This window comes from Bos grunniens, chromosome 1 (assembly GCF_055505025.1).
Source record: "Bos grunniens cultivar Pamir isolate PY7600 chromosome 1, Bosgru_T2T1.0, whole genome shotgun sequence".
In the NCBI taxonomy this organism is placed as follows: domain Eukaryota; kingdom Metazoa; phylum Chordata; class Mammalia; order Artiodactyla; family Bovidae; genus Bos; species Bos grunniens.
Genome location: NC_141165.1, coordinates 13,080,390 through 13,105,200, shown reverse-complemented (window position 1 = coordinate 13,105,200; position 24,811 = coordinate 13,080,390). Strand labels below are relative to the sequence as shown.

At 51.4% G+C, this 24,811-nt stretch overlaps 3 protein-coding genes across 6 annotated transcripts in view; all 3 read right to left on the bottom strand.

Annotated features, from left to right (window-relative positions):
* TSPEAR (thrombospondin type laminin G domain and EAR repeats) overlaps positions 1-24,811 on the bottom strand; it is a 185,653-nt gene that overhangs the window by 16,500 nt on the left and 144,342 nt on the right. Inside the window, exons 3-8 of the mRNA XM_086327842.1 lie at positions 9,027-9,265; positions 7,453-7,543; positions 6,251-6,407; positions 4,898-5,029; positions 3,993-4,219; positions 794-980 (exon numbers count right to left, since the gene is read on the bottom strand). Of these exons, the coding sequence (XP_086183968.1) occupies positions 794-980; positions 3,993-4,219; positions 4,898-5,029; positions 6,251-6,407; positions 7,453-7,543; positions 9,027-9,265 (1,033 nt within the window). The remainder of the gene's footprint in view (positions 1-793; positions 981-3,992; positions 4,220-4,897; positions 5,030-6,250; positions 6,408-7,452; positions 7,544-9,026; positions 9,266-24,811) is intronic.
* Positions 9,281-14,333, bottom strand: LOC147378994 (uncharacterized). Its single transcript, XM_086329363.1, has one exon. The coding sequence runs from the start codon at positions 12,693-12,695 to the stop codon at positions 11,916-11,918; it is 780 nt and encodes a 259-aa protein (XP_086185489.1). The 5' UTR covers positions 12,696-14,333; the 3' UTR covers positions 9,281-11,915.
* LOC147378993 (uncharacterized) lies at positions 18,623-19,409 on the bottom strand. Of its 4 annotated transcripts, none has more exons than XM_086330215.1 (2): positions 18,972-19,409; positions 18,623-18,911 (listed from the first exon to the last, which is right to left on the bottom strand). In XM_086330215.1, exons 1-2 carry the CDS (start codon positions 19,352-19,354, stop codon positions 18,623-18,625), a joined length of 672 nt encoding a protein of 223 aa, XP_086186341.1. In that variant the 5' UTR covers positions 19,355-19,409. The 4 variants fall into 4 exon arrangements, with proteins under 4 accessions (XP_086186341.1, XP_086186404.1, XP_086186487.1 ...); XM_086330278.1 differs by having other exon boundaries at positions 18,623-18,881; XM_086330361.1 differs by having other exon boundaries at positions 18,623-18,941; positions 19,032-19,409.

Sequence of the window (24,811 nt, the reverse complement as noted above, 5' to 3'; positions counted from 1 at the left end):
TTACCCATCACATAGCCTTCCTGCCTCTGTGCCCCATGAGAACCCTCAGTGGCCCAGCCTTTGGGGGACTCCAGATCCCTGTGATCATCTACTGTGTTGGAGGTGGGACTCCCCACCCCCGCTGCAGCCTCACCCTTCACTCTGCCTGCCTTCCCCTTCATGCTCCCTCCCACCAGAGATCAGACCTGTGCGGGCTGGAAGCCTTCTCCCCACATTGTGCTCCTTAGGGCCTCCCACTCCCCAACACACACCCCGCTGGGCCAGCCTCTCCTGGAACACTTACTGTCCTTGGAGGTACCTGGTAGCAGGCTCCTGGGGTCCCTCTACCCATGAGTGGTGGTGGGGTCTCCTCCCTACCCCCCACAGAGCTCCCTGGCAGGTTTTAGACTCAGGTAAACTCTGAGCCTTGGAACCTGCAGAGGCTGGAGACACTTTGCAGGGCCAGCTGCCCCCAGGGTCCAGTCCCCCTTGAGTTATAGCACCCGAAAAGGCTTGCTGCGGTCACTTGGGGCAGTCACCTGGCCCAGAAGCCAGGTTTCCCAGCCCCTCCTAGGCCTATCCCCACGTACCCATTGCATCTCACAGAGTTTGTGCCCAGAATGGATGGGGGCAGGGACCCCTCCCACCTGAACAGGTGAGAGGGTGCTCAGGTGTGTCCACCTTCAGACACCACTGTCATACAGCAGAGCCTGAGGATGCAGGCCAGGTGAGGTTTATTATACATTTCTAATGAAATACACTGAATGCTGCAGGCAATCACGCCCCAGCTCAGAGTCAAGGCCACGGCCCCTACCTTCGCGGTGGTTGGCCACGGCCAGGAAGTGCTCGCCGGCCACCTCGAAGGCCTCCCAGTCCCGGGCACTGTGGGTGGGGACCCTCTGGTATGGCGTGAACCTCAGCCTTCTCTGGCTCCACTTGTAAATGACCGAGAACTCCTGACCCTTCTCATTCGGCTCAAAATTAGCCACAGCCAGGAAGATCTGGGGAGAGGACCAGAACAGGGTTCTCATCATCCGAGTGAGGGGCCGGCGCTCTGGGTTTCTCAATGTCAGCCCTGGGACACAGGCTGAGCCCAGGGACAGAGGATGAGCCCGGGACAGAGGCCGAACCCGGGGACAGAGGCCAAGCTCTGGGACACAGGCCGAGCTCCGGGACACAGACTGAACCCCGGGCTAGAGGCCGAGCCCCGGGACACAGGCTGAACCCCCAGGACAGAGGCCGAGCCATAGAACAGAGGCCAAGCTCTGGGACAGAGGCCGAGCCCTGGGACAGAGGCTGAGCCCTAGGACAGAGGCTGAACCCCGGGACAGAGGCCGAGCCCCGGGACAGAGGATGAGCCCTGGGACACAGGCTGAACCCCGGGACAGAGGCTGAACCCCGGGACAGAGGCCGAGCCATAGAACAGAGGCCAAGCTCTGGGACAGAGGCCGAGCTCTGGGACAGAGGCTGAGCCCTAGGACAGAGGCTGAACCCTGGGACAGAGGCCGAGCCCTAGGACAGAGGCTGAGCCCTAGGACAGAGGCTGAACCCCAGGACAGAGGCTGAGCTCCGGGACACAGACTGAACCCCAGGGTAGGGGCCGAGCCCCGGGACAGAGGCCGAGCCCCAGGACAGAGGATGAGCCCTGGGACACAGACTGAACCCCAGGACACAGGCTGAACCCCGGGACAGAGGCCGAGCCATAGAACAGAGGCCAAGCTCTGGGACAGAGGCTGAGCCCTAGGACAGAGGCTGAACCTCGGGACAGAGGCTGAGCTCCGGGACACAGACTGAACCCCGGGGTAGGGGCTGAGCCTCAGGACAGAGGCCGAGCCCCAGGACAGAGGCTGATCCCCAGGACAGAAGATGAGCCCTGGGACAGAGGCTGAGCCCCGGGACAGAGGCCGAGCCCCGGGACAGAGGGCAAGCCCCAGGACAGAGGATGAGCCCTGGGACACAGGCTGAACCCCAGGACAGAGGCTGAGCCCCAGGACAGAGGCTGAGCCCCGGGACAGAGGCTGAGCCCCAGGACAGAAGATGAGCCCCAGGACAGAGGCTGAGCCCTGGGACAGAGGCCAAGCCCCGGGACAGAGGCCAAGCCCCAGGACAGAGGATGAGCCCCGGGACACAGGCTGAACCCCAGGACAGAGGCTGAGCCCCAGGACAGAGGCTGAGCCCAGGACTGGCATCCTGGGCAGGCCCCAGCACGTGGCACTGACTCCAGATCTTAATTACTCTAAGACCCGTAGCCAGGCCTGTGTCTACCAGCCTATTAGCTCTGTTTCTATCTCCCAATCCCAGGGAAAGCCTTATGCACAGCAGCGTTCATCACTCAGACAAGGAGGAGAGATCTTATCACCCTGCTGTCCGTCAAGAAGCACGTGTGTGTCACACACTTGAGGACCATGTGGCAACGCCCTGTGTGTGACACAACCCAGAGGCCCAGATGGCGGGTCATGTGATGTGACAGAAGCTGGAAGCCTAGGGTGAGGGGCTCACTTGCTGTGGCTGAAGCAGCCCCAGAGACCCTCTGTCTGCTTAGGGGACCTGATAGATTTTTCTTATTTCTCTGAATTTCCCAATTTTTTGATATAAAGTTATTTTTTATTAGGAAGGAGTAAAAATCTTTAAAATGTCATCAACCATAAGACCAGAGAGCTAGTCACTCCTTCACCAGGCTGCCCTGGAGTTCAGAACCCTGACAGTCAGCAGGGACCAGAAACAGAGATTTGTCCTCACTGCATGGGCCTTGGGGGTGGGGTGTGCAGGGCTGGAACCGGGCACATTGGTGACTGACTTGAGAGCAGGTGTGGGAGGGGGCCCGGGGATCCTGCCACTTGGAGTGGAGGACTAGAAGGAGCTGGGAAGGAAATTCTTATCTCAAGGGGGCCGCCCTCTCAGTCCCACCCTTGGGCTACTGCTCAACACAGTCCTGGTGAAAGGAAGGGGGCTGCCTGCCAGGCTCTCCCATCCAAGGCCTCATGTCCAGCCCTCACCATCTCACCTGTCCCCTCCATCAGGACAGCATGTGTCCCCCATGTTTATGGGGCCAATAGAGGGAGGCCAGGGTGGAGCCCCATTTCCACTCCTGTTTAGGTCAGATAAAGAAAGCTGAGCACCAAAGAACTGATGTTTTTGAACTGTGGTGTTGGAGAAGACTCTTGAGAGTCCCTTGGACTGCAAAAAGATCAAACCAGTCAATCCTAAAGGAAATCAGTCCTGAATATTCATTGAAAGGATGGATGCTGAATCTGAAGCTCCAACACTGTGGCCATCTAAAGCAAAGAACTGACTCATTGGAAAAGACCCTGATTCTAGGAAAGATTGAAGGCAGGAGGAGAAGGGGACGACAGAAGATGAGATGGTTGGATGGCATCACTGACTGGATGGAATGAGTTTGAGCAAGCTCTGGGAGTTGGTGGTGGACAGGGAAGCTTGGTGTACTGCAGTCCATGGGGTAGCAAAGAGTCAGACATGACTGAGTGACTGAACTGAACTGAAATTAGGTCAGATTATCTCAGAGCTTTGAGGAGGCAGTGGCAGGTCTGCATGGAGTGGGAAATGTCCCAGCAGCCGTCTTGTGTCCATTTTGTAGGAAATGGAACAGATTTTTTCAGTCACATTCCAGACCAAGACGCAGGTGTGTCTGATTCAAAAGCCATTTAGAACCTGTATGAGGCTCTGAAACCAGTAGAAATGCTTTTCCCCATAAAATCTACATAAAGCAAAAGTCATTCAGTCATGTCCGACTCTTTGAGACCCCCATGGACTGTAGCCCACCAGGTTCCTCTGTCCATGGAATTCTCCAGGCAAGGATACTGGAGTGGGTTGCCATTTCCTTCTCCAGGAGATCTTCCCAACCCAGGGACTGAACCTAGGTCTCCCACATTGCAGGCAGATTCTTTAACATCTGAGCCACCAGGGAAGCCCAAAATCTACCTAAGGAGCCCCAACCCTCGGACTTTGTGGGTTTTTCCAAGATAAAAATGACATAGTCGCACATGTGAACTTGCCTTTTTCCCAATGGTGAAGTGTCTCCAGGACTGTGCCTGGTGCGTGGGAATGTTCTGGTATGAAGCAAACTTGCCATCAGTCCACTTGTAGATGGCAGATGTGGTTTTCCGGTTGGCGGTTGCTACAAAGAGCCCAGCCTCAGGGATGACGAAGACCTCGATGCCCAGCGTCTCTGAGTTCGTGAATAGGCTCTGATGCTCCTCCACGTAATCCAGCTTTTCTTTGGCTTGTGATAGAGACATGGAGACTGGTTAAGGCTTCCCAGAACAGAAGCCCTGATGGATGACATCCGGGAGTGACCCCAGGGCCCTGGGCCATGACCCTAGCATGAGGTCAGGCTAGTGTCCCTAAGTCCTGTACCACCCTCACCTGGAGGCCCAGCAAAGGAGATTCTGGTCCCTGAATGGGCTGTAGGGCCTGCAGAGCCCCCAGGGACACTTGTTGGATGGAAGTGACATGTCAGGTCCTTACTAGACACTTCACAAGGCTCCAGACTTCCACAAAAAGCTGTGCCCGAATGTGAACTAGAGAGTGGAGGCCACGGCTCCTGGACGGTCCCCTGCAGCCAGTTCCCATTTCCCAGGGACCCCCACCCTCAGACGGCTCCTCTCCTCACCTCCCTGCCAACAGCCCCACTCTTGGGCTCCAGGCACCATCACATCCCATCTGACCAGAGAGGGAGGAGAGGGTGAGGACAGTGGATGGAGCACCCTGGAGGAGGCCCATGGCCTACCCTAGTTGGGACAATGGATGAGAGCCTGCCAGCCCACGAGTCAGGCCCAGGAGGGCGCGTGTTTCCAGGTGAAACACTCAAGCTCGCGGCTCTGTGAGGTTCGTTCCCTATTCCTACATAACACTGGCTCTGAGAAGACCCCCTAGGCCCCTGGAGACCTGCATGTCTCACCTGCTAACACGGAGACCCACTCGCTGCCCACGCACAGGTATAGCCCCTTGCGGCTGGCGTCGAACCAGAACTGGGCATCCTCTGCTTTGGTGCACGGAGGCCGGGGTCCCAGCGTCACCTTCATGTTGGTTTCTGATGGGGGTGACAAATGTCCTGTGGGTATGTGCTCCCCAGAGGGAGGCAGAGTCAAGGGTGTCAGGTGACCCCTGACCCCTGTACTCCTTCCAGGAACCACTCAGGTCGTAACGAGGCCTCTGGGAGGCAGGGAGACCCGAAAGCCCAGGACTTGCCCTCGGCATCTGTGCACAGGACCTGGACATGCCCCTGAAGTCCAGCCACCTGCCCACCAAGTTCTTCCCCAGACCCTAGCTCCTCTGAGAACCCTCAGTAATCACGCTGCCTTTCTCTCTCCTCCATCTGAGACTCACTAGCACAGGTTCAGCTAACTTCTGTCTGTCTGGTTCTCAGGCACCTTGACCCCCTCATTCCTGGTCATCGTGGCTTCATCCAGGTCCAGCCCTGTCCTAATGATGCCACGTGGCCTCCATACAGTGACTCCTGAGCTGAGACCCCAGTGGCCAGGCGGTGAAACAGAGCATCCTCAACCTCGCCAAATGCCCAGCAGAGGCCTTGGGAGTCAGACACTTGCTCAAGGCCCAGAAAACACCCCAGAGGTCATGAGACTCTGGGAATTTGGGGATGCTGGCCCAGGACTGGCTCTAAGGGCCGACTTGCTCAAGGGGCTTCCCTGACTTGTGAAGCAAGGGCCGTGAGGCTCTGGAAGGAGTCAGGGGTCTCCCCACCTCCCCAGTAGGAGTTGGGGCTGTCGGGGAGAGAGTTTTGGATTCTCCATGGCAGAGGGTATAGCTTAAATAAAGTCAACACTGACTTTACATTGGGGAGGTGCAAACACAAATGAGAAATGCCAGTGCTGGGGACCTTCTAGGCTGAGGGGTCCCAGAAAATAGAACCGAACATCATGAAGATCAGGGTCCCCACTGGGGGGTTGAGGTTTGGTGTCTGTTGGAGAGGGAAGGGGAGAACGGGCCCCAGATGCTGCTCTGGGAGCATAGCAGGTGGCAGGTGGGAGTCAGAGAAGGAATTCATGTCAGCTCAGCCCCAGGTCCCAGGCAGGACGAGTGGTCCATCAAGGGCACCGTCTGGTGGGGCTTAAGCACGTGGATCTGAGAGTGTCGTCTGCCTCCCCAGGGAGGGGGTCATCTGCATCAGGCCCCAGCTATCCATTCGTCCACATGATAAGCACCCTCCTGTCTTGTGCCTGGGGAACCTGGGGGTGACCAGGCTCTCAGGGTCTTCTGTCAGTGTGGAGAGGGGTAGCTTTGGCCTACTAACCATAGGGGTATTTTAGCACCTCGTTGTCTTCCGGCTTCCCTGTGAGGCCATGCAGGATAGCAGGGATGGACAGCACAGCGAGCTCAGGATTCACGCAGGGACAGAGCCTCGGGGTGGCATCCGAGCCAGGCAACAGAACCAGCTGCCTCACCAGGCCCTGCAGAGGGAGGGGCAGGGCACTCAGACCTGTGCTGTTGGAGGGCCTGATGACCCCTGGGCTCAGCCTACCCAGACCCTGAGGGAGGGGTGGCCAAGAGAGAGGAGTCTGCCTGTAGGTTAGGGGGCACTGGGAGCAGTGGTTGAGAGCTGTGCACAGTTCTAAGGTGATTACACCACAGAACAGGTTCTTCCTGTGGACTGACCTAGAATGACTGGGTGCATTGGTCATTCGTCTGTATGTCCACTTGTCCATCCATCTGTCCACTTATCTGCCCGTCCATCTATTCATCTCTCTGTTCATCCATCCATCTCTTTGTCCAGTCATCCATTCATCCATCCACCCACCCAAATGCCCATTCATCCATCCATCCATCCATCCATCCATCTATACATCCATTCATCTATCTGTTCACCTAGCTGTCCTCCCATCTGTCCATCCACCACCCATCTTTCTATTACTCTGTACATCCATCTAGCTGTCCATCCATCCATCCATCCATCCATCCATCCATCCAAGCATCCCATTGGTAAATATTCAGATCTCACCTCTTATGCACAAGGCATGGTTCTCAACACTGGACACAGCAAGAAACAAAAGCCCATATCCTCAGTGAGCAAGGTCCCCCCACCAACACTCTAAGGGGGAGACAGGCAGGCAATGACCAGACACATAGCTGGTCTGAAGGAGGTCATGGCTACAAAGACCATCCGGAAAGGGGATGAGAGGGCTGGGTGTGGGGGCATCTTCTCAGGGGTGAGCAAGGCCTTCATGGTACAAGGGCACAAGGCAAGGCCCCAGGGTCACTGGAGTGCACCATGGCAGGACTGGGGACTCACACTCCAGGAGGAGGGCACAGCAGGTGCAAAGGGCCTATAGGGGAGTGTGCCTGGCTAGCAGGGGTCTCCTCTGAGCCCTTATGCTCCCCATTCCCATTTGGCACACACAATTGTTTAATTAGAGCATCGGGGTGCCAGGCCAGTGGTGACAGCCCCCAGGAGCACTGGTGTTGGGAGGGCCTGGTGGGCAGTGCCTCCATCCTTACCGTGAATCGGCCTTTCGTCCTCCTCCGACTGCCGATGAAGAACCGGGCTCCTCGCACAGATAGGGTGGCTGGAAAGGGCATGTCAGCCATTCTGAAAACATTGGAGGGTGGTTTTAGGGCCATGGGAGAGCAGACTCGAAGCCCACTTATGCAGAAAGGACAGCGGGCAGCACCGTGAGGCTGTACCAGTGTCTAGGGGCAGCTGTGACCAGCTCCACTGCCTTAAATAACAGAAGTGTGTTCCCTCATGGTGCTGGAGGCCAGAAGTTGAGATCAGGGTGTCATCTGGGTGTGTCCCCTCTGAAGACTTGAGGGGAGCCTCTTTCAGCTCCCGGAGCTCCTGGCTTCTGACCAAATCGTGTGGCCTCTCCTCTGCTCCTCTTTTCCTCAGGTCACCAATCACTTGACTCAGGGCCACCCTCCTCCAGCATGACCTCAACTGAGCTCAGTTATCCCAGTAGGGATGCTGCGTCCAAATGATGCCCCATTCCTGGTTCTGGCAGATGTGAATTTGGGGGACATGCTTTGCCTCAGGACAGGGTCTTCTACAAAAGCATGTGCTGCAGAAGTGCTCAGTGGCCCCTCTCCATCTCACAGAGGCCTCCAGTGACTTCTGTCCACACGGGGGTCCCCAGTCTGCCCCCCTCCTCTGAGCCCAGGGCGAAGGGACAAATGGTGTCAGAGTTAGAGGGGGTTCACCTTGTTGGTGACCCAGGGGGTGTAGGAAGATGTGGCTGGAATTAGGACCGAACAATTTCTAGTCTGGAGCTTGCCGGGGGTTGTGTCAAAGCTATGAAGATTGTTCTGTACCTTTAATTGGGAGTTTTGCTGACTATTTATTCCCTCACCCCAGAAAAGGAAACTGAGTCAGAGAGGTTAAATGATGGGTTGAAAGTCACAAAGCAAGACTTGCGCCTCAGGACTTCCCTGGCGGTCCAGTGGTTAAGAGCCTGCTTTTCAATGCAGGGGATGTGGGTTTGATCCCTGGTCTGAGAACTAAGATCCCATGTGCTGTGGGGCAACTAAGCCTGTGCAACACAACTACGGAGCCCTGGAACTCTGGAGCTGGGGGACACTAGACAGAAGGCGCTGCACCGGGAGGAAAGATCCCACCTGCTGGGGCAACTGAAACCAGACAGAGCCAAAATAAATACATACATATAGGGGGAAGAAAGCCCTGGGCTGGATCGGGGGCAGCTCCTTTTGGGCTCCTGGTGCCAGAGTTCACCCTGACCTTCCCCTGGGCCTTAAGCGATGCTACCGACTCTTTAGCAGTGCTTTTACTCGGTCAAGTCCAGTCCACACAGCGAGGACGCGGGCAGGCTTCGGCTCCCTTCGCACCCGTGCGCCCCCACCCACCGCTTTTCTAGCAGGGCAGCTCCAGGTCCACCAGCTGAGCCTGGTGCTCCTCCTCCAGCCTGACCGCATCCGCCAGGGCTCAGGTCCTAGGCCCGGGTCCACGTGTGCACTGTGAGCTGTCCCGGGCGGCCACATGTACCGGCTGGCTGTGTGGATCCCCCTTGCCAGGCAGCACACAGCCCCACGCGACCCTCTCAGGGTGTTGCAGTACCTACATGTCCACGGCGGGGCCGCAGTCCGTAGTGAGCGAAAAGGAGCCCTCGGACACGGCCAAGACCAGCACGTGCCACTGGCCGTCCACCAGAGCCGGGCTGCGGAAGGACACTCGGGTCTGCCAGGCGCCTGCCCCGTCCTCGCTGAGGAAGAGGAAGTGCAGCTGGGTGGGTGAGTATCGCAGGCCCAGCAGCAGCGAGTCCCGCTCCTCTGCCACCACCGCCAGCAGGTACTCGTTCTTCTGCAAGAGAGGGGGCGGGTGAGGTGAGGGGCGGGGCAGGTGGTGGGCGGGGTAGGTGAGGGGGCGTGGCGGATGAAGGGGCAGGGCAGGTGAGGGGTTGGGGGCGGGCAAGCGAAGGGCCAGGGTGGGTGAAGTGGCAGGTGAGGGGCAAGTGAAGTTGCGGGGCAGGTGAGGGGTGGCAGGGGCGGAGCAGGTGAGGGGGCGGAGCAGGCACGGGAGCAGGACAGGTGAAGGGGCAGGGGAGGGGAGCAGGTGAGAGCTGGGGCTCCAGACTGTAGTGCCTGAGGCAGTAACCAGAGTCTGTGATAAAACCAAACCAACCGCTGGGGTCCCCGAGGACAGCTACTGTCAGTGAAACAGAAAACTGCGTGTTGGCGAGGATGTGGGGAAATTGGAGGCCCTGTGCGCTGTTGGTGGGGATGGAAAATGGAGTAGTGGTAATACTAATAAAAAACAGAAAGGAACGTTAGGGTACATGTGCCTTTTTGAACTGTGGATTTCTCAGTGTATATGCTCTCCAATTAAGAAATAAAAAAATAAAACAATAAGGAGACTCCTCAAAAAATTTATGTGGAATTACCATCTGACTTAGCAATTCCACTTTTGGCAGACACCCCAAAGGACTGACAGCAGTGTCCGGAAGAGGCAATTGTACACCCCTGTTCTTACCTGTGTTACTCTCAAAAGTTAAAATGTCACAGCAACCAGTGTCCATCAATGAAGAAACGGATAAGTAAGATGTGGTGCATTCATGCAATGAGATATTATTCAACCTTAAAAAGGAAGTTCTGACATCAACCTGGATAAACCTGGAGGACATTACGCTGGGTGATGTAAGCCAGTCACAGAAGGACGACTAGTGTAGAGTGCACTCATATGACATGGCTGAAGGGGTCAGAGTCCGAGACAGAAAGTGGAGTGGGTACCAGGGGCTGGGGGTGTTGGGAGCTATTATCCAGTGTCGGTAGAGGTCCATTTTAGGGAGGATGAAAAAGGTTCTGGAGGTGGGCGGTGGTGATCACTGCACAACAGTGACTGTCCTTACTGCCACTGAACCACACACTTAAAAAGGGCTAGAAGGGAAATGCCACTTTACATGTATTTTTCCACAATTTTAAAAACCTCTCACAACCCGCATGATCACCATCTCCAAACACCAGCAACCCCAGCTGAGCATCACTTTCCAGCTTGAACCACAGAGAGACCATACATACTTGACTGTTTGTTAATGCAACTTAGAGTCTGTTCATTTCTAGCCTAAAAATAAAGAAGGCTGAGTGCCAAAGAATTGATGCTTTCAAACTGTGGTGCTGGAGAAGACTCTTGAGAGTTCCTTGGACAGTGAGGAGATCAAACCAGTCAGTCCTAAAGGAAATCAGCCCTGAATATTCACAGGAAGGACTGATGCTGAAGCTGAAGCGCCAATACTTTGGCCGCCTGATGCGAAGAGCCAACTCACTGGAAAAAGACCCTGGTGATGGGAAAGAATGAGGGCAAGAGGAGAAGGGGGTGACAGAGAATGAGATGGTTGGATGGCATCACCAACTCAACAGACATGAGTTTGAGCAAACTCTGGGAAACAGTGAAGGATGGGGAAGCCTGGCGTGCTGCAGTCCATTGGAGTCACAAACAGTCAGACACAACTTAATGACTGAACAACGATTTCTAGCCTAATATCACAAAAAGGTAAAGAACTGAAAATGATTAAATCTGCATGCTAAGCAGATATGTAAAATATAGAATATAATCTTTTAGCAAGTCTTTGCCCATGTGAAAGTGTGAGTGAAATTTCAAGCAAGTATTACACTAAAACAGAAAGCCTTCATGGTCCTCAAGTTTAACAGCTAATTTAGTAACATCCATGTGAACAGTTTGGGTCACTTGGCCTCTGCCCACTCCGGCGCCAAGGGAACACTTGTGGCCCCTGTGCTTATCTTCCTGTAGAAGGTATCTCCAGAAGCCACCTCTCAGGAGTGTGTGCCTGAGGGCACAGTGGGACAAAATGCTCACGGTGGTGGTTGGGGCAAGGCAGGGGTTGGGAAAGACGCTGACGTCACAGCAAGCGCATCCGGGCTGGACAGGCACCTCCACTCCCCCCACGTTCACCTCCCAGGACCACAGGACCTGAGCAACCCGGTCCTTCCCAGCGAGGGCAGGAGCCCCACCCAGTGTGCCTGCCCAGAGGAGTCAGGCCACTGCCCTTCCAGTGGCTTGTCACTCACCCCCTAGAAATACTTGTAGCTGGAGAAGACCAGTGTCTGGTCAAAACCCTGGGTTTACCCTCAGTGAAGGTGAGATGAACAGAGCAGATCAGGTGATGAACTGAGTTTATTTATCCCCGTGCCCAAGGGGGTGCACCCAAGGTTGGAAGTCAAGGCCAAGTGACCCAGACAGAGGACCTGGAGGGGTAGGGGGGCAATGACCCAGAGACAGCTGGAGGTGATTCCTGGGAGGCAGGAGCCCTGGGAGCCGTGAGCTTGGGGTTCCTGGGGGCAGGAGTGAGAGGTCAGTCAGTCAGGACAGTGGAGACATTGGGGAGCCTGTCCTGAGTGAGGGCAGCCACCCAGCTCAGGTGAGGACAGAGGGAGGGTGGGAGGACCGAGTCACAGGTGGGACCTGAGGCTGGCTGGCCCACAAGTGATGTGCCAGGTCAGCAGCAGGGCTCTGGGGCTGAGACAGGGACACAGCAGGCTGGGCGGGAGCATGTAGGCTGGCAGAGGAGGGACACAGAGGAGGCCGGGCGGCAGCAGCTTGGCTGGCAGGAGGAAATGGGCACGTAGCAGGCGGGGCGGCACACAGGGCGGCAGAGGAGGGACACTGAGGAGGAGGGTCTGCAGCAGGATGAGGGGGCTGAGCAAGGGGAGGCCTCACAGCACACAGGCCTGCAGCAGACAGGGGTGCAGCAGATGGGCCTGCAGCAGACAGGGGTGCAGCAGACAGGCCTGGAGCAGACGGGCCTGCAGCAGACAGGTGTATAGCAGACAGGCCTGCAGCAGACAGGGGTGCAGCAGATGGGCTCACAGCAGGCCTGCTGGCAGGGGGAGGAGGTGCAGCAGGAGGGCTGGCAGCTAGACTGCTGGCAACATGAGGAGGTAGAACAGGGGGAGGCCTCACAGCAGACAGGTGTGCAGCAGACAGGTGTGCAGCAGACAGGCCTGCAGCAGACGGGCTCACAGCAGGCCTGCTGGCAGGGGGAGGAGGTGCAGCAGGAGGGCTGGCAGCTAGACTGCTGGCAGCATGAGGCCAGGCAGGAGCTGCTGCAGGCTGGCTGGCAGCAGGGGCGGGACTTGCAGCTCACTGGGGCACAGAGGAGGGTCAGGCGGGGGGCTGGGGCGCAGCAGCTGGGGGCACAGCAGGGGGGCTCGCAGCAGCTCTCTGGACAGTCATAGCTCAGGTCGCTGGAGCAGACAGACAGGGTGGAGGCTGCCATGGTGGAGACGGTGGGGTTGGAGGAGGGTTTGAGTGTGTGTGAGTGTAGAGCTGTGTGTGTGAGGTGCTTGGGATGCAGGGCTTTTATACCTGGCCCCTGGCTTGTGTTGTCCCCACAGGAGATTCCCAGGCCCTCCCTTCCTTGTTGGGGTTGAGAGCTGGCGGCAGGAGCCCCTCATTAGTGCTGGCGTAGTTTCCACAATTGTTTTCACTCATTAAACCCGTGAGCATAAATATACTGCGTAAATGTTGCAGGATGTTTTTCCATTTCTCCTTTGTTTGGCTCCAGAAAAGATATAGAAAATATCTGAGGTAAGATCCTAAAGGAAATCAACCCTGAATATTCACTGGAAGGACTGATGCTGAAGCTGAAGCTCCAATCCTTTGGCCACTGATTCAAAGAGCTGACTCATTAGAAAAGATCCTGATGCTGGGCAAGATTAAAGCAGGAGGAGAAGGGGACAACAGCGGACAAGTTGGTTAGATGGCAACATTGATTCAATGGACGTGAGTCTGAGCAAGCTCTGGGAGATGGTGAAGGACAGGGAAACCTGTTATGCTGTAGTCCATGGGGTCACGAAGAATGGGACACGACTGAGCAACTGAAAAACAGGAACAATGCTGGGTGAAGGAAGGAAGGAAGGAAGTTTCCTCAGTAAGGAAGTTTCCGCAAATAGATGAGGCAGCCCAGGCACAGAGACGTTAAGCAACCATCTCCAGGTCACACAGCCCAAAGTATTGAGAAGGTAACAGGCAGGAAGGCCAGGGGTCTCCAAATGGAGGAAATAGGCTGCAAGTGTCAGACATTTTTATCTCTCTCAAGCGGCAGGAGGAAACAAACTAGTGATATTTTTTCCTTCTCTATACAAATTTGAAAGGAGGTTTCTCTTAAAATACTGTGTTGCCATAATGACACCTGGTTTCACCTGAAGTTAACTATTCTCAAACCTTGAGTTAACCAATGCATTTTTCTTATGGAAATGTTTGTCTTAAGCTATGTTAATGTGCTATGCATTTACCCCAGACTCTGTCTTCAAGTCGGTTCTGCCTAATGGCTCAGAACCTACTTGACAAAACAGTATGTTATACTCAGATATTGTTCCCCTAATCTATGTAAATGAAACTATTTGTATGGTAATCTGCCCTTCTACAAGATTTAAGTCAATCGTTTTATGGCCCGGGATGAATCATCTGGTGCCAAGATTATCCCAAAATGCATCTTATGGATGAGGGGCCTGGTGCCATTCTAAGTTTAAAGACATTCCTTTCTTTCATTAACAGACTGCTAGTGACTATATAACATCCAGCTGAAGACTAGCAGGGGGGTACTTTTTCTGCCCCCTTCTGATGCCTATGTCAGAAGCTTTCTCTATCTCCTTTATACTTTAATAAAACTTTATTACGCAAAGCTCTGAGCAATCAAGCCTCATCTCTGGCCCTGGATTGAATTCTTCTCCTCCGGAGGCCAAGAATCCCGGCGTCTTTTCGTTCAGCAACAACCTTTCATCGTCAGGACTGGGACTGGAAGCCAGCCGTCTGTGTATAGGATCGAGGCTCTTAGCCAGGCCTTCCCCCAGGCCAACTTCAGTGCTACTCGCAGAAGGAAGCACGTGTCCAGGGAAGCTTAGCACCAGGCAGCTGAGCTGAAAATTTACAACAGAGGCGGGAAGCAGCAAAATTAACACCACAGAAAATCAACTCTGTGGTTTCCAGCACACTGCTAGTTCCTCCAAACTACAGAGGTAAAGTATGCGTGTTTGCTCAGGGGCTCAGTCGTGTCCATCTCTTTTTGACCCCATGGACAGTAGCCCGCCAGGTTCCTCTGTCCATGGCATTCTCCAGGCAAGAATACTGGGGTGAGGTGCCACTTCTTACTCCAACAGAGGTAAAGCATAAATCCCCAAATATGATGAGAGAAAATGTAATAAACAGACCATGTGTTTCACTGACACCAAACATGATCGCACAGTTGCTAACAAGGAAGAAGGAAGAGCTAGGATAGAACAGTAAAGACAGGACTGAACACGAACTACTCTGAGCTGAGCGAACCAAGGTGCTTGTGTTTGGACTGGAAGGGCCTCATGAATTCAAGAGCATTGGAGTTTTAGAGCCCACCCTAGTCATACATTGGCAGAACTGAATGAAGGGCAGCTCCATCTCCAGGCAGGAAGAAACGGCCAACAGTCTGGAAATGAACCCTGACCGGTCGGACCCCATACCTCTCCCACCAAACAGTGAGAGACACAGAGCTCTGGGGGAACACTGGGGACTAAGACTGATTTTTTTCTTTTTTCAAATTATTACAGCATTCTCCTGCACTGGCAGGCCAAGTCTTTACCAGTAGTGCCACCTGGGAAGCCCCTTATATATTCCTCAAGTAAAGAGAACAGCAGTGTGTTTTCACATAAGCAAGAGCTTGGAAAACACTCTACTCATGTTTCCCTCTTGGAGAAATATTTAAAGAAACAAGACCAACGATGGGACTCCCCTGGAGGTCCAGTGGTTAAGGATCCACCCTCCAGTGCATGGGGTGTGGGTTCAGTCCCTGGTCAGGAGGCCAAGATCCCACACGCCCCTCAGCCAGAAAAACTGAAACACAGAAAAGAAGCAATGTGGTAAAAAATTCAATAAAGACTTTAAAAATGGTCCATGTTAAAAAAGTCTTAAACACAAAAACAGAAAGAAAGAAGACAAACGGCCCAAGTGATGTCACATACAGGAGCACATGGGGATTTAGGCAGGTGTAGGTGCAAAGAATTGATGCTTTTGAACTGTGGTGTTGGAGAAGACTCTTGAGAGTCCCTTGGACTGCAAAGAGATCCAACCAGTCCATTCTAAAGATCAGTCCTGGCTGTTCTTTGGAAGGACTGATGCTAAAGCTGAAACTCCAATACTTTGGGCACCTCATGCGAAGAGTTGACTCACTGGAAAACACTCTGATGCTGGGAGGGATTGGGGGCAGGAGGAGAAGGGGACAACAGAGAATGAGATGGCTGGATGGCATCACCGACTAGATGGTCGTTAGTTTGAGTGAACTCCGAGAGTTGGTGATGGACAGGGAGGCCTGGTGTGCTGTGATTCATGGGGTTGCAGAGTTGGACAGGACTGAGCGACTGAACTGAACTGAAGTGAACTGAGGTGAGAAGAAAAGGAAGAAAAGTCTAAACAGAGTTTAGACCTTAGGGTTCTGTTGGTACATACAGTGTCTGACCCTTCTCAGGCAGTGACCCTGGTGAGTTCTGATACTTTATTAATATCAAGTGTATTGAAACACTAAGCTTTTGGATTGTTGTTGTTGTTCAGTCACTAAGCTAAGTCCAATTCTTTGTGACCCTATGGACTGCAGCACGCCAGGCTCCTCTGTCCTCCACTGTCTCCTAGAGTTTGCTCAAATTCATACCCACTGAGTCGATGATGCTATCTAAGCATCTCACCCTCTGCCTCTCTCTATTCCATTTGCTATCAATCTTCCCAACATTAGAGTCTTTTCTAATGAGTCAGCTCTTCCCATCAGGTGGCCACAGTATTGGAGCTTCAGCTTTAGCATCAGTCCTTCCAGTGAATAGTCAGGCTTGATCTCCTTGCTGTCCAAGGGACTCTCAAGAATCTTTTCCAACACCACAGTTCAAAAGCATCAATTCTTTGGTGCCCAGCCTTCTTTATGGTCCAACTCTCACATCCATACATGACCACTGGAAAAACGACAGCTTAACTAGACAGAGCTTTGTTGGCAAAGTAATGTCTCAGCTTCTTAATATGCTGTCTAGGTTGGTCATAGCTTTTCTTCTAAGGAGCAAGCATCTTTTAATTTCATGGCTGCAGTCACCATCTGCAGTGATTTTGGAGCCCCCAGAAATAAAGTCTGTCACTGTTTCCATTGTTTCCCCATCTATTTCCCATGAAATGATGGGACCAGATGCCATGATCTTAGTTTTTTGAATGCTGAGTTTCATGTCAGATTTTCCACTCTCCTCTTTCACCCTCATCAAGAGGCTCTTTAGTTTCTCTTCACTTTCTGCCATAAGGGTGGTATCATCTGCATCACTAAGCTTGTTGATATTTCTCCTAGTCATCTTGATTCCAGCTTGTACTTCATCCCGCCTGGCATTTTGCATGATGTACTCTGCATATAAGCTAAATAAGCAGGGTGACAATATACAGCCTTGATACTCCTTTCCAATTTGGAACCAGTCCACTGTTACATATCCAGTTCTAATCGTTGCTTCTTGACCCACATTCAGGTTTCTCAGGAGACAGGTAGTGTGGTCTGCTATTCCCATGTCTTTAAACATTTTGCATATATTGGGTTTAATAAAATGTAATTAAATAAACTCTACCTGTCTTTTTTCACTTTTAAATGTGGCTATTATAACAGTTGGGCTTCCCCTGTGGCTCAGCAGTAAAGTATTTGCCTGCTAGCAGGAACTGCAAAAGACATAGATTTGACCTCTGGGTCAGGAAGAGCCCCTGGAGGAGGGCATAGAAACCCACTCCTGTACTCTTGCCTGGAGAAGCTCATGGACAGAAGAGTCAGGCAGGTTACAGCCTATAAGGTCACAAAGAATCAGACACGCTTGAAGCAACTCAGCACACATGCATGCGTATTATAATAGGTACAGTTACATATGAGGCCCCCAGTCAAGGCCCTTCACACTGCCCCGCAGGTGCCTACCCAGCACTGTCCTAAAGGGCCAGGGTATGTCCCTCCTCCCTGTATTTCCCCAGAGGGATAGCTGCCTTAATACTTCAATTCCTGAGGGCATCGCCCAGCAAGCACCTGTCATTTCCAAATAGCCCATCCCCCTTGGCTGTTGGTCCCTGTGATGGATAGTTTCAAGGGTCAACTGACCAGGCCATGGTGCCCAGTTGTCTGGGTAAACATGTCTGGATCATGACACAGTTGCTTTTTAGATGAGAACAATACTGAAATCAGTGGACTAGGAGTAAAACAGATTGCCCTACAAAATGTGGGTGGGCTACACCCAAGCAGTGAAGACAGTGACAACAGACTGAGGTCCCCCAAGGAGAAAGAGATTCTACCAGCTGGTCATCTGTAGCTGCAACACCGACTCTTCCCTGGAAGCTCACCCTGCAGATTTGGGTCTGGCCCGCCTCCAAACTGTGTGAGCTAGCTCCTCAACATCAATCTCTGCATACGTGCACATGTCTTATGGGTTCTTTCTCTGGAGAACCTTGACTCACACAGGCTCCCAACATCACTGCATGTGGCTCTCACCATCCAGACCTTCCCACACAGAGGGAAGCACTCACAGTCCTGTCCAGGGCACTAGGGAATGGCTGGCACCAGCCTGTCTGAAGCTGTTTCTGGAGTAAGCTTTACGTATTCAAGGCAGATGTTTACTAAACGGGGTCTTCTTTGTCCTTAGGGAAGCCCCATGTTCCCAGTGTGCAAGCTTGGGGCCTGAACATATGCCCCACTGCCACCCATCACTCACTTCATGCAGGGGTCTACAGGTGAGCAGGATACTCTGGACTGGAGGCTGCAGTCGAATTATGGCCTCAGGACACCCTGGCAGAGAGTAGCAGGGCGTGGTTAGCCGTGCCTGATGATGTTACAGTCCTGGATACAACTCAAGGCCAGGTTTCTAAACCAGCCCAGACCACTGTCCACAACAAAGGTCTTTCCCAGGGTTTGAAGAGATATGCATTCAAGGCACAGAGACGACATGACAATGACTTTATTTGTTAATAGGCAGACCCCTCACCTAGGTCAGGACAAAATCCATGACCAAAAAGGATGGAGAGCCGCATGCTGGCTGACACTCAGGGCCTGGAGGGAACTAGGAGCCAGCCCAGGCTGCTCACAGGAAACTCTGGGGCAGAAGGAGAACCCAGACTGGCCTAAGGCTACAGAAATTTCAGGTGAAAGTCAGCGTTGGCCCTGGAAGGAGTTGGCAATGTGCCAGGTCAGCAACAGGGCTCTGGGGCTGAGGTTGGGATGCAGCAAGTAGGGCGGGAGCACGCGGGCCGGCAGAGCAGGGACACGCAGGAGGCCGGGCGGCAGCAGCTGGGCTGGCAGGAGGAGGTGGGCACACAGCAGGCGGGGCGGCACACAGGACGGCAGAGGAGGGACACGGAGGAGGAGGGTCTGCAACTGACCGAGGAGCAGGGATTGGGCTGGCAGCACAAGGAGGCTGAGCAAGGGGAGGACTCACAGCACACGGGCCTGCAGCAGACAGGTGTGCAGCAGACGGGCCTGCAGCAGACAGGTGTGCAGCAGACAGGCCTGCAGCAGAGAGGTGTGCAGCAGATGGGCCTGCAGCAGACAGGTGTGCAGCAGACAGGTGTGCAGCAGACAGGCCTGCAGCAGACGGGCTCACAGCAGGCCTGCTGGCAAGGGGAGGAGGTGCAGCAGGAGGACTGGCAGCTAGACTGCTGGCAGCACAAGTCCGTGCAGGAGCTGCTGCAGGCTGGCTGGCAGCAAGGGCTGGACTCGCAGCTCACTGGGGCACAGAGCAGGGTCAGGCGGGGGGCTGGGGCACAGCAGCTGGGGGCACAGCAGGGGGGCTCGCAGCAGCTCTCTGGACAGTCGTCCACCTGCCAGGAGGAGCTGGTGCAGGAGTCACAGGACCCGGGCAGGCAGACCCGGCTGCGGTAGCTCAAGTCACTGGAGCAGACAGACAAGGCAGAGGAAGCCATGGTGGAGGCGGTGGGGCTGGAGGAGGGTGAGGATGTGAGTGTGTGTGAGTGAGTGAGTGAGTGTGTGAGCACTGCTCAGGGCTGTGGGCCTTTTATACCCTGTCCAGGTGTGTGTTGGGCCAGCTGAAGGCTCCCTGAGGCTTCCCTTTCCTTGTTGGTGTTTTGAGCCCCTATTACTTCTTGTTTATTTACACAAGAGTTTGCTGCTTATATAATGCATGTCCTGGTTGAGGGCTGGATCACCCTGAGCTGTGTGAGGTTCTCTAAGCAAACACAGGATTAATCTAGGGTCCCGGAGCCCCACCTGTGTGTGCCTGCAGGCTCTCCTCTCCCACCTGTCTCCATGGCTCTGCAGGGGAGCGGCTGTGAACCCCCGTCTCAGAGACTTGGCATCGCAGAGCTCAAAGTTGGGACAGTGCTGTCACCTGCTGTAGGACATCCCTCTCAAGCACCAGGGCTGAACAGTGGACAGGCCAGCCAAAGGGAGAAGGAGTGAGTGAGAAGAACCAAGACATGTCTCAAGCACAGCGCAGGATGGAGGGAAGGTCCAGCTGCGTCAGACGAGGTTTCCAGGGACAGAATGTGTGCAGCAAAGGGAGAAACAGAACACTTTCCAGAGAGAAGGGAGAGAAACACGGTGCTTCCGATTTGGGACTTGGACCGAACTAGGACAAGAGGAATGGAAAACGGTGCGTGTCTGACACACTGGTGAAATGTCTGACGCCAAATACGAGGAAACAGCCTAAAAGCTTCCAGAGAGTTTGGCATCTGACTTCACTCAGCCAATCAACATATCTGAAGACAGTGCAACCAACTCTTGAAAGTCTGAGGAAATGGATTATCGGGCGGATGGAGATTAGAGCATTTCTGATAAGACAGCTATTCTGAAAAGAAGCCACTCATATAGTTTCTACAAAAACCACCTTGAGAGTACATGGTCCAGAAAAAGAGCGAGCCCAAAGGCAGGCAGAATATAAAAAAGAATAATAAAGAACAACAAAGTCAGCAAAAAGCAGACAGAGGGAGAGGAGGTCCATCGGCTTGACCCTGTAGAAGCAAGTGCCTGATGGCTGCCCCGCCCCTCTGGCCTTTGACAGACTCTTTCCCGCGTGCAGGTCTCTGAGTTTGACCAATGCAGACACATCCCCACCAGACCATAGAGGCCCCCAAACTCCTGTCCCACTGGAATTAGCTCCTCCTTCCGTCCAAAGCCCCAGGCAAGTGCTGATTCAAAATCACTGCAGTTGTGACTTTTCTAGGAGGTCCTTGCCTACACTGGCATGGTAATGGTTTTTAATTCTAGCCTTTCTCATAGATATGAAGGGGACTTTGTGGCAGTTTTAATTTGCACTTCCCTACTGAGTAATGATGCGGAGCATCATTTTATATGCTTATTTGCCATCCCTGCATCTTCTTTGGTATTTCTTCAAATCTTTACGCCCTTTTCTTTGTTAGTTTTTCTTGATGTTGGATTTTGAGTGTTCTTTATATATTTTGGATATAAGTACTTTAGTCAGATGTGTGATTTGCAAATATTTTCTCCAAGTCTATGGCTTGTGTTTTCATTCTTTAAGAGTGCCTTTTGATGAACAATACAATTTAATACTGATAAAGTCCAGGGTATTCCTTTTTTTCTTTTAGCGATCATGCTTTTGGTATTGAATCTAAGAACTCTGTCTAACCACAAGGTCACAAAGATTTTCTCCTATGTCTTCCTCTGCTGCTGCTGCTGCTGCTGCTGCTGCTGCTGCTAAGTCGCTTCAGTTGTGTCCGACTCTGTGCGACCCCATAGATGGCAGCCCACCAGGCTCCCCCATCCCTGGGATTCTTTTCTGTATCATTCATCTGGGCCTGTACCTTTGCTAGCATTGGACTGTTTTGATTATTGGCACCCCATTCCAGTACCCTTGCCTGGAAAATCCCATGGACAGAGGAGCCTGGTGGGCTGCAGTCCATGGGGTCGCTAAGAGTCGGACACGACTGAGCGACTTCACTTTCACTTTTCACTTTCATGCACTGGAGAAGGAAATGGCAACCCACTCCAGTGTTCTTGCCTGGAGAATCCCAGGGACGGGGGAGCCTGGTGGGCTGCCGTCTATGGGGTCGCACAGAGTCAGACACGACTGAAGCGACTTAGCAGCAGCAGCATGGTAAATACTAAAGTCAGATAGGATAAAACCTCCAACTTTCTTCCTCATTTTCAAATTTTGTGGCTCCTTGAGCTCCTTTGCCTTTCCAAATAATTTTAGGGTTAACTTATTGATACTAACAAAGAAATCCTATTTGTTATTGGAATTACTTTGAATCTATAGATCAATTTGGAGGTGATGTGTTGTGTTTAGTCACTTAGTCGTGTCCCACTCTTCGTGACCCCATGGACTGTAGCCCGCCAGGCTCCTCTGTCTATGGGGATTTTCCAGGCAAGAATACTGGAGTGGGTTGCCAAGCCCTCCTCCAGGCGATCTTTCCAAGCCAGGGATTCAACCCATACATCTCAGCCACCAGGGAAGCCCCGGTGTGGGTAGTCTGTCACTTCTCCAGGGGATCTTCCCAACCCAAGAATCAAACCAGGGTATCCTGCCTTTCAGGCAGATCCTTTACCAGCTTGACAAAAGGAAAAATAAAAGGGATTTAAGTTGAAAAACGGAGAAGGTAATGGTAACCCACTCCAGTACTCTTGCCTGGAAACACCCATGGACGGAGGAGCCTGGTAGGCTGTAGTCCACGTGGTCACTAAGAGTTGGGCACGACAGAGCGACTTCCCTTTCACTTTTCACTTTCATGCATTGGAGAAAAAAATGGCAACCCACTCCAGTTTTTTTTTTAAACTTTACAATATTGTATTGGTTTTGCCATATATCAACATGAATCCGCCACAGGTATACACGTGTTCCCCATCCTGAACCCTCCTCCCTCCTCCTTCCTTGTACCATCCCTCTGGGTCGTCCCAGTGCACCAGCCCCAAGTATCCAGTATCGTGCATCGAACCTGGACTGGCAACTCGTTTCATATATGATATTATACATGTTTCAATGCCATTGTCCCATATCATCCCACCCTCTCCCTCTCCCACGGAGTCCAAAAGACTGTTCTATACATCAGTGTCTCTTTTGCTGTCTCGGATACAGAGTTATTGTTACCATCTTTCTAAATTCCATACATATGCGTTAGTATACTGTATTGGTGTTTTTCTTTCTGGCTTACTTCACTCTGTATAATAGGCTCCAGTTTCATCTACCTCATTAGAACTGATTCAAATGTATTCTTTTTAATGGCTGAGTAATACTCTATTGTGTATATGAATGGATAAGAAAGCTGTGGTACATATACACACTCCAGTGTTCTTGCCTGGAGAATCCCAGAGATGGGGGAGCCTGGTGGGCTGCCGTCTATGGGGTCGCACAGAGTCAGACATGACTGAAGTGACTTAGCAGCATCAAGTTGAAAAAGAAGTAAAATCATCTCCATTCACAGATGTTATATATACATAATCCTTATGTGTACAAAATCTGAAAAATTCCATACCTACACACAAAACCATTACAACTAATATGTGAATTCAGCAAAACAGCAGGATACAAAGTCAATATACAAAAAATTAGTTGTATTTCTATACACTAATAATGAATAACCCTAAAAGGAAATTACAAAAATGATTCCATTTAGAATATCATCAAAAAAGTAAAATACTTAGGAGTTAATCAAGGAGGTCAAAAACTTATCCAGTGAAAACTACAAATCATTGTTGAAAGAAATGAAAGAAGACATAAGTAAATGGAAAGACACCCCATATTTATGGATTGGAAGCTTTAATATTGTTAAGATATCATTACTGTCCAAAGCAATCTATATATTTAATACAGTTGCTATCAACATCTTGATGACTTTTTACAGAAATATAAAAAGACTCATTCTAAAATTCATATGGAATTTTAAGGGACCTTGAATAACCAAAAAAAAAAAAAAATCCTGAAAAAGGACAAAGCCAGAGGAATCATACTCCCTGATTTCAAAGCTCACTACAAAGCGACAGTAATCAAATAGAGTGGCACTGGCACAAAGTCAGACATAGAGATCAATGGAAGAGAATACAGGATCCAAAAACAAACCCTCACACGTTAGGTCAAACCATCTTTGACAAGGGCATTAAGTCCATTCACTGGAGAAAAGACAGTCTTTTCAACAAATGGTTCTAGGAAAATTGGATATTCACATGCACAAGAATGAAGTTAGATCCATACCTAACATCATACACAAAATTAACTCAAAGTGGATCCTCAATCTAAATGTAAGACCTGTAACTATGAAACGCTTTGAAGAAAAAATAGGACAAAACTTCACAACCTTGAATTTGGCAGTCATTTCCTGGATATGACACCAATGACATAGTCAGCATAAGAAAATATAGAAACGGGACTTCATGAAAATTTTAAATATTTTTCATCAAAATGTAGTATCAACAGAGAACAAAGGTAACCCAAAGAAATGTGAGGAAAGATTTGAAAATCATATATCTGATAAGAGATTGATATCCAGAAAATATAGAGAACTCCTAAAACTCAATAACAACCACAACAAAAAACCTAACTCAGAAATGAGCAAAGGCCATGAATAGACATTTTTCCAAAGAAGATATACAAATGGCCAATAAGCACATGAAAATATACTGAATGTAACTAATCATTAGAGAAATGCAAGTCAAAACTACAGTGAGGTACCACCTTATACCTCTTAGTATAATGACCATTTATTTTAAAAAACAACATAAATACTGGTGAGACTGTGAAGAAACTGGAACACTTGTACACTGTTGGTGGGAACATGAACTGGTACATCTACATGGAAATCAGTATGATGGTTCTTCAAAATTAAAAGTAGAATTACTGTATGATCCAGTATTTCTACTAGGTCCATGCTGAAAAGAATTGAAAGCTGAATCTTGAAGAGCTATTTGTAAAACCACATTCACAGAAGCATTTTTCACAATAGCTGAAAAGTGGAAGCCATTCAGGTGTTCACTGATGGATGAATGGATAAGCAAAATGAGGTATACCCATAGAATGGAATATTATTCACCCATTAACAGGAAGTAAATCCGGCACTTATGGACAAAGCATGAGGACATTATGGTAAGATAAATAAGCCAGTCACAAAAAGACAAACACTTTGGGATTTCATCTACACGAAGTACTTTAGAGACAAAAATTAGAATGATGCTTTCCAGGAGCTGTGAGAAAGGAAGTATGGGAATTGTTGTTTAATGTGTATAGAGTTTGTTTTGCAAGATAAAGAGTTCCAAGTAAGGACAGTGGTGATGGTTACACATGGTTATGAATGTACTTAATACCACTGAACTGTACACTTTAAAGTGGTTAAGGTTGTAAACTTTGTGTTATGAATATTTTCCCTCAATAAAAAAAATAGAAAAAGGCTATAAGGCATGAAGGAACATGAAGG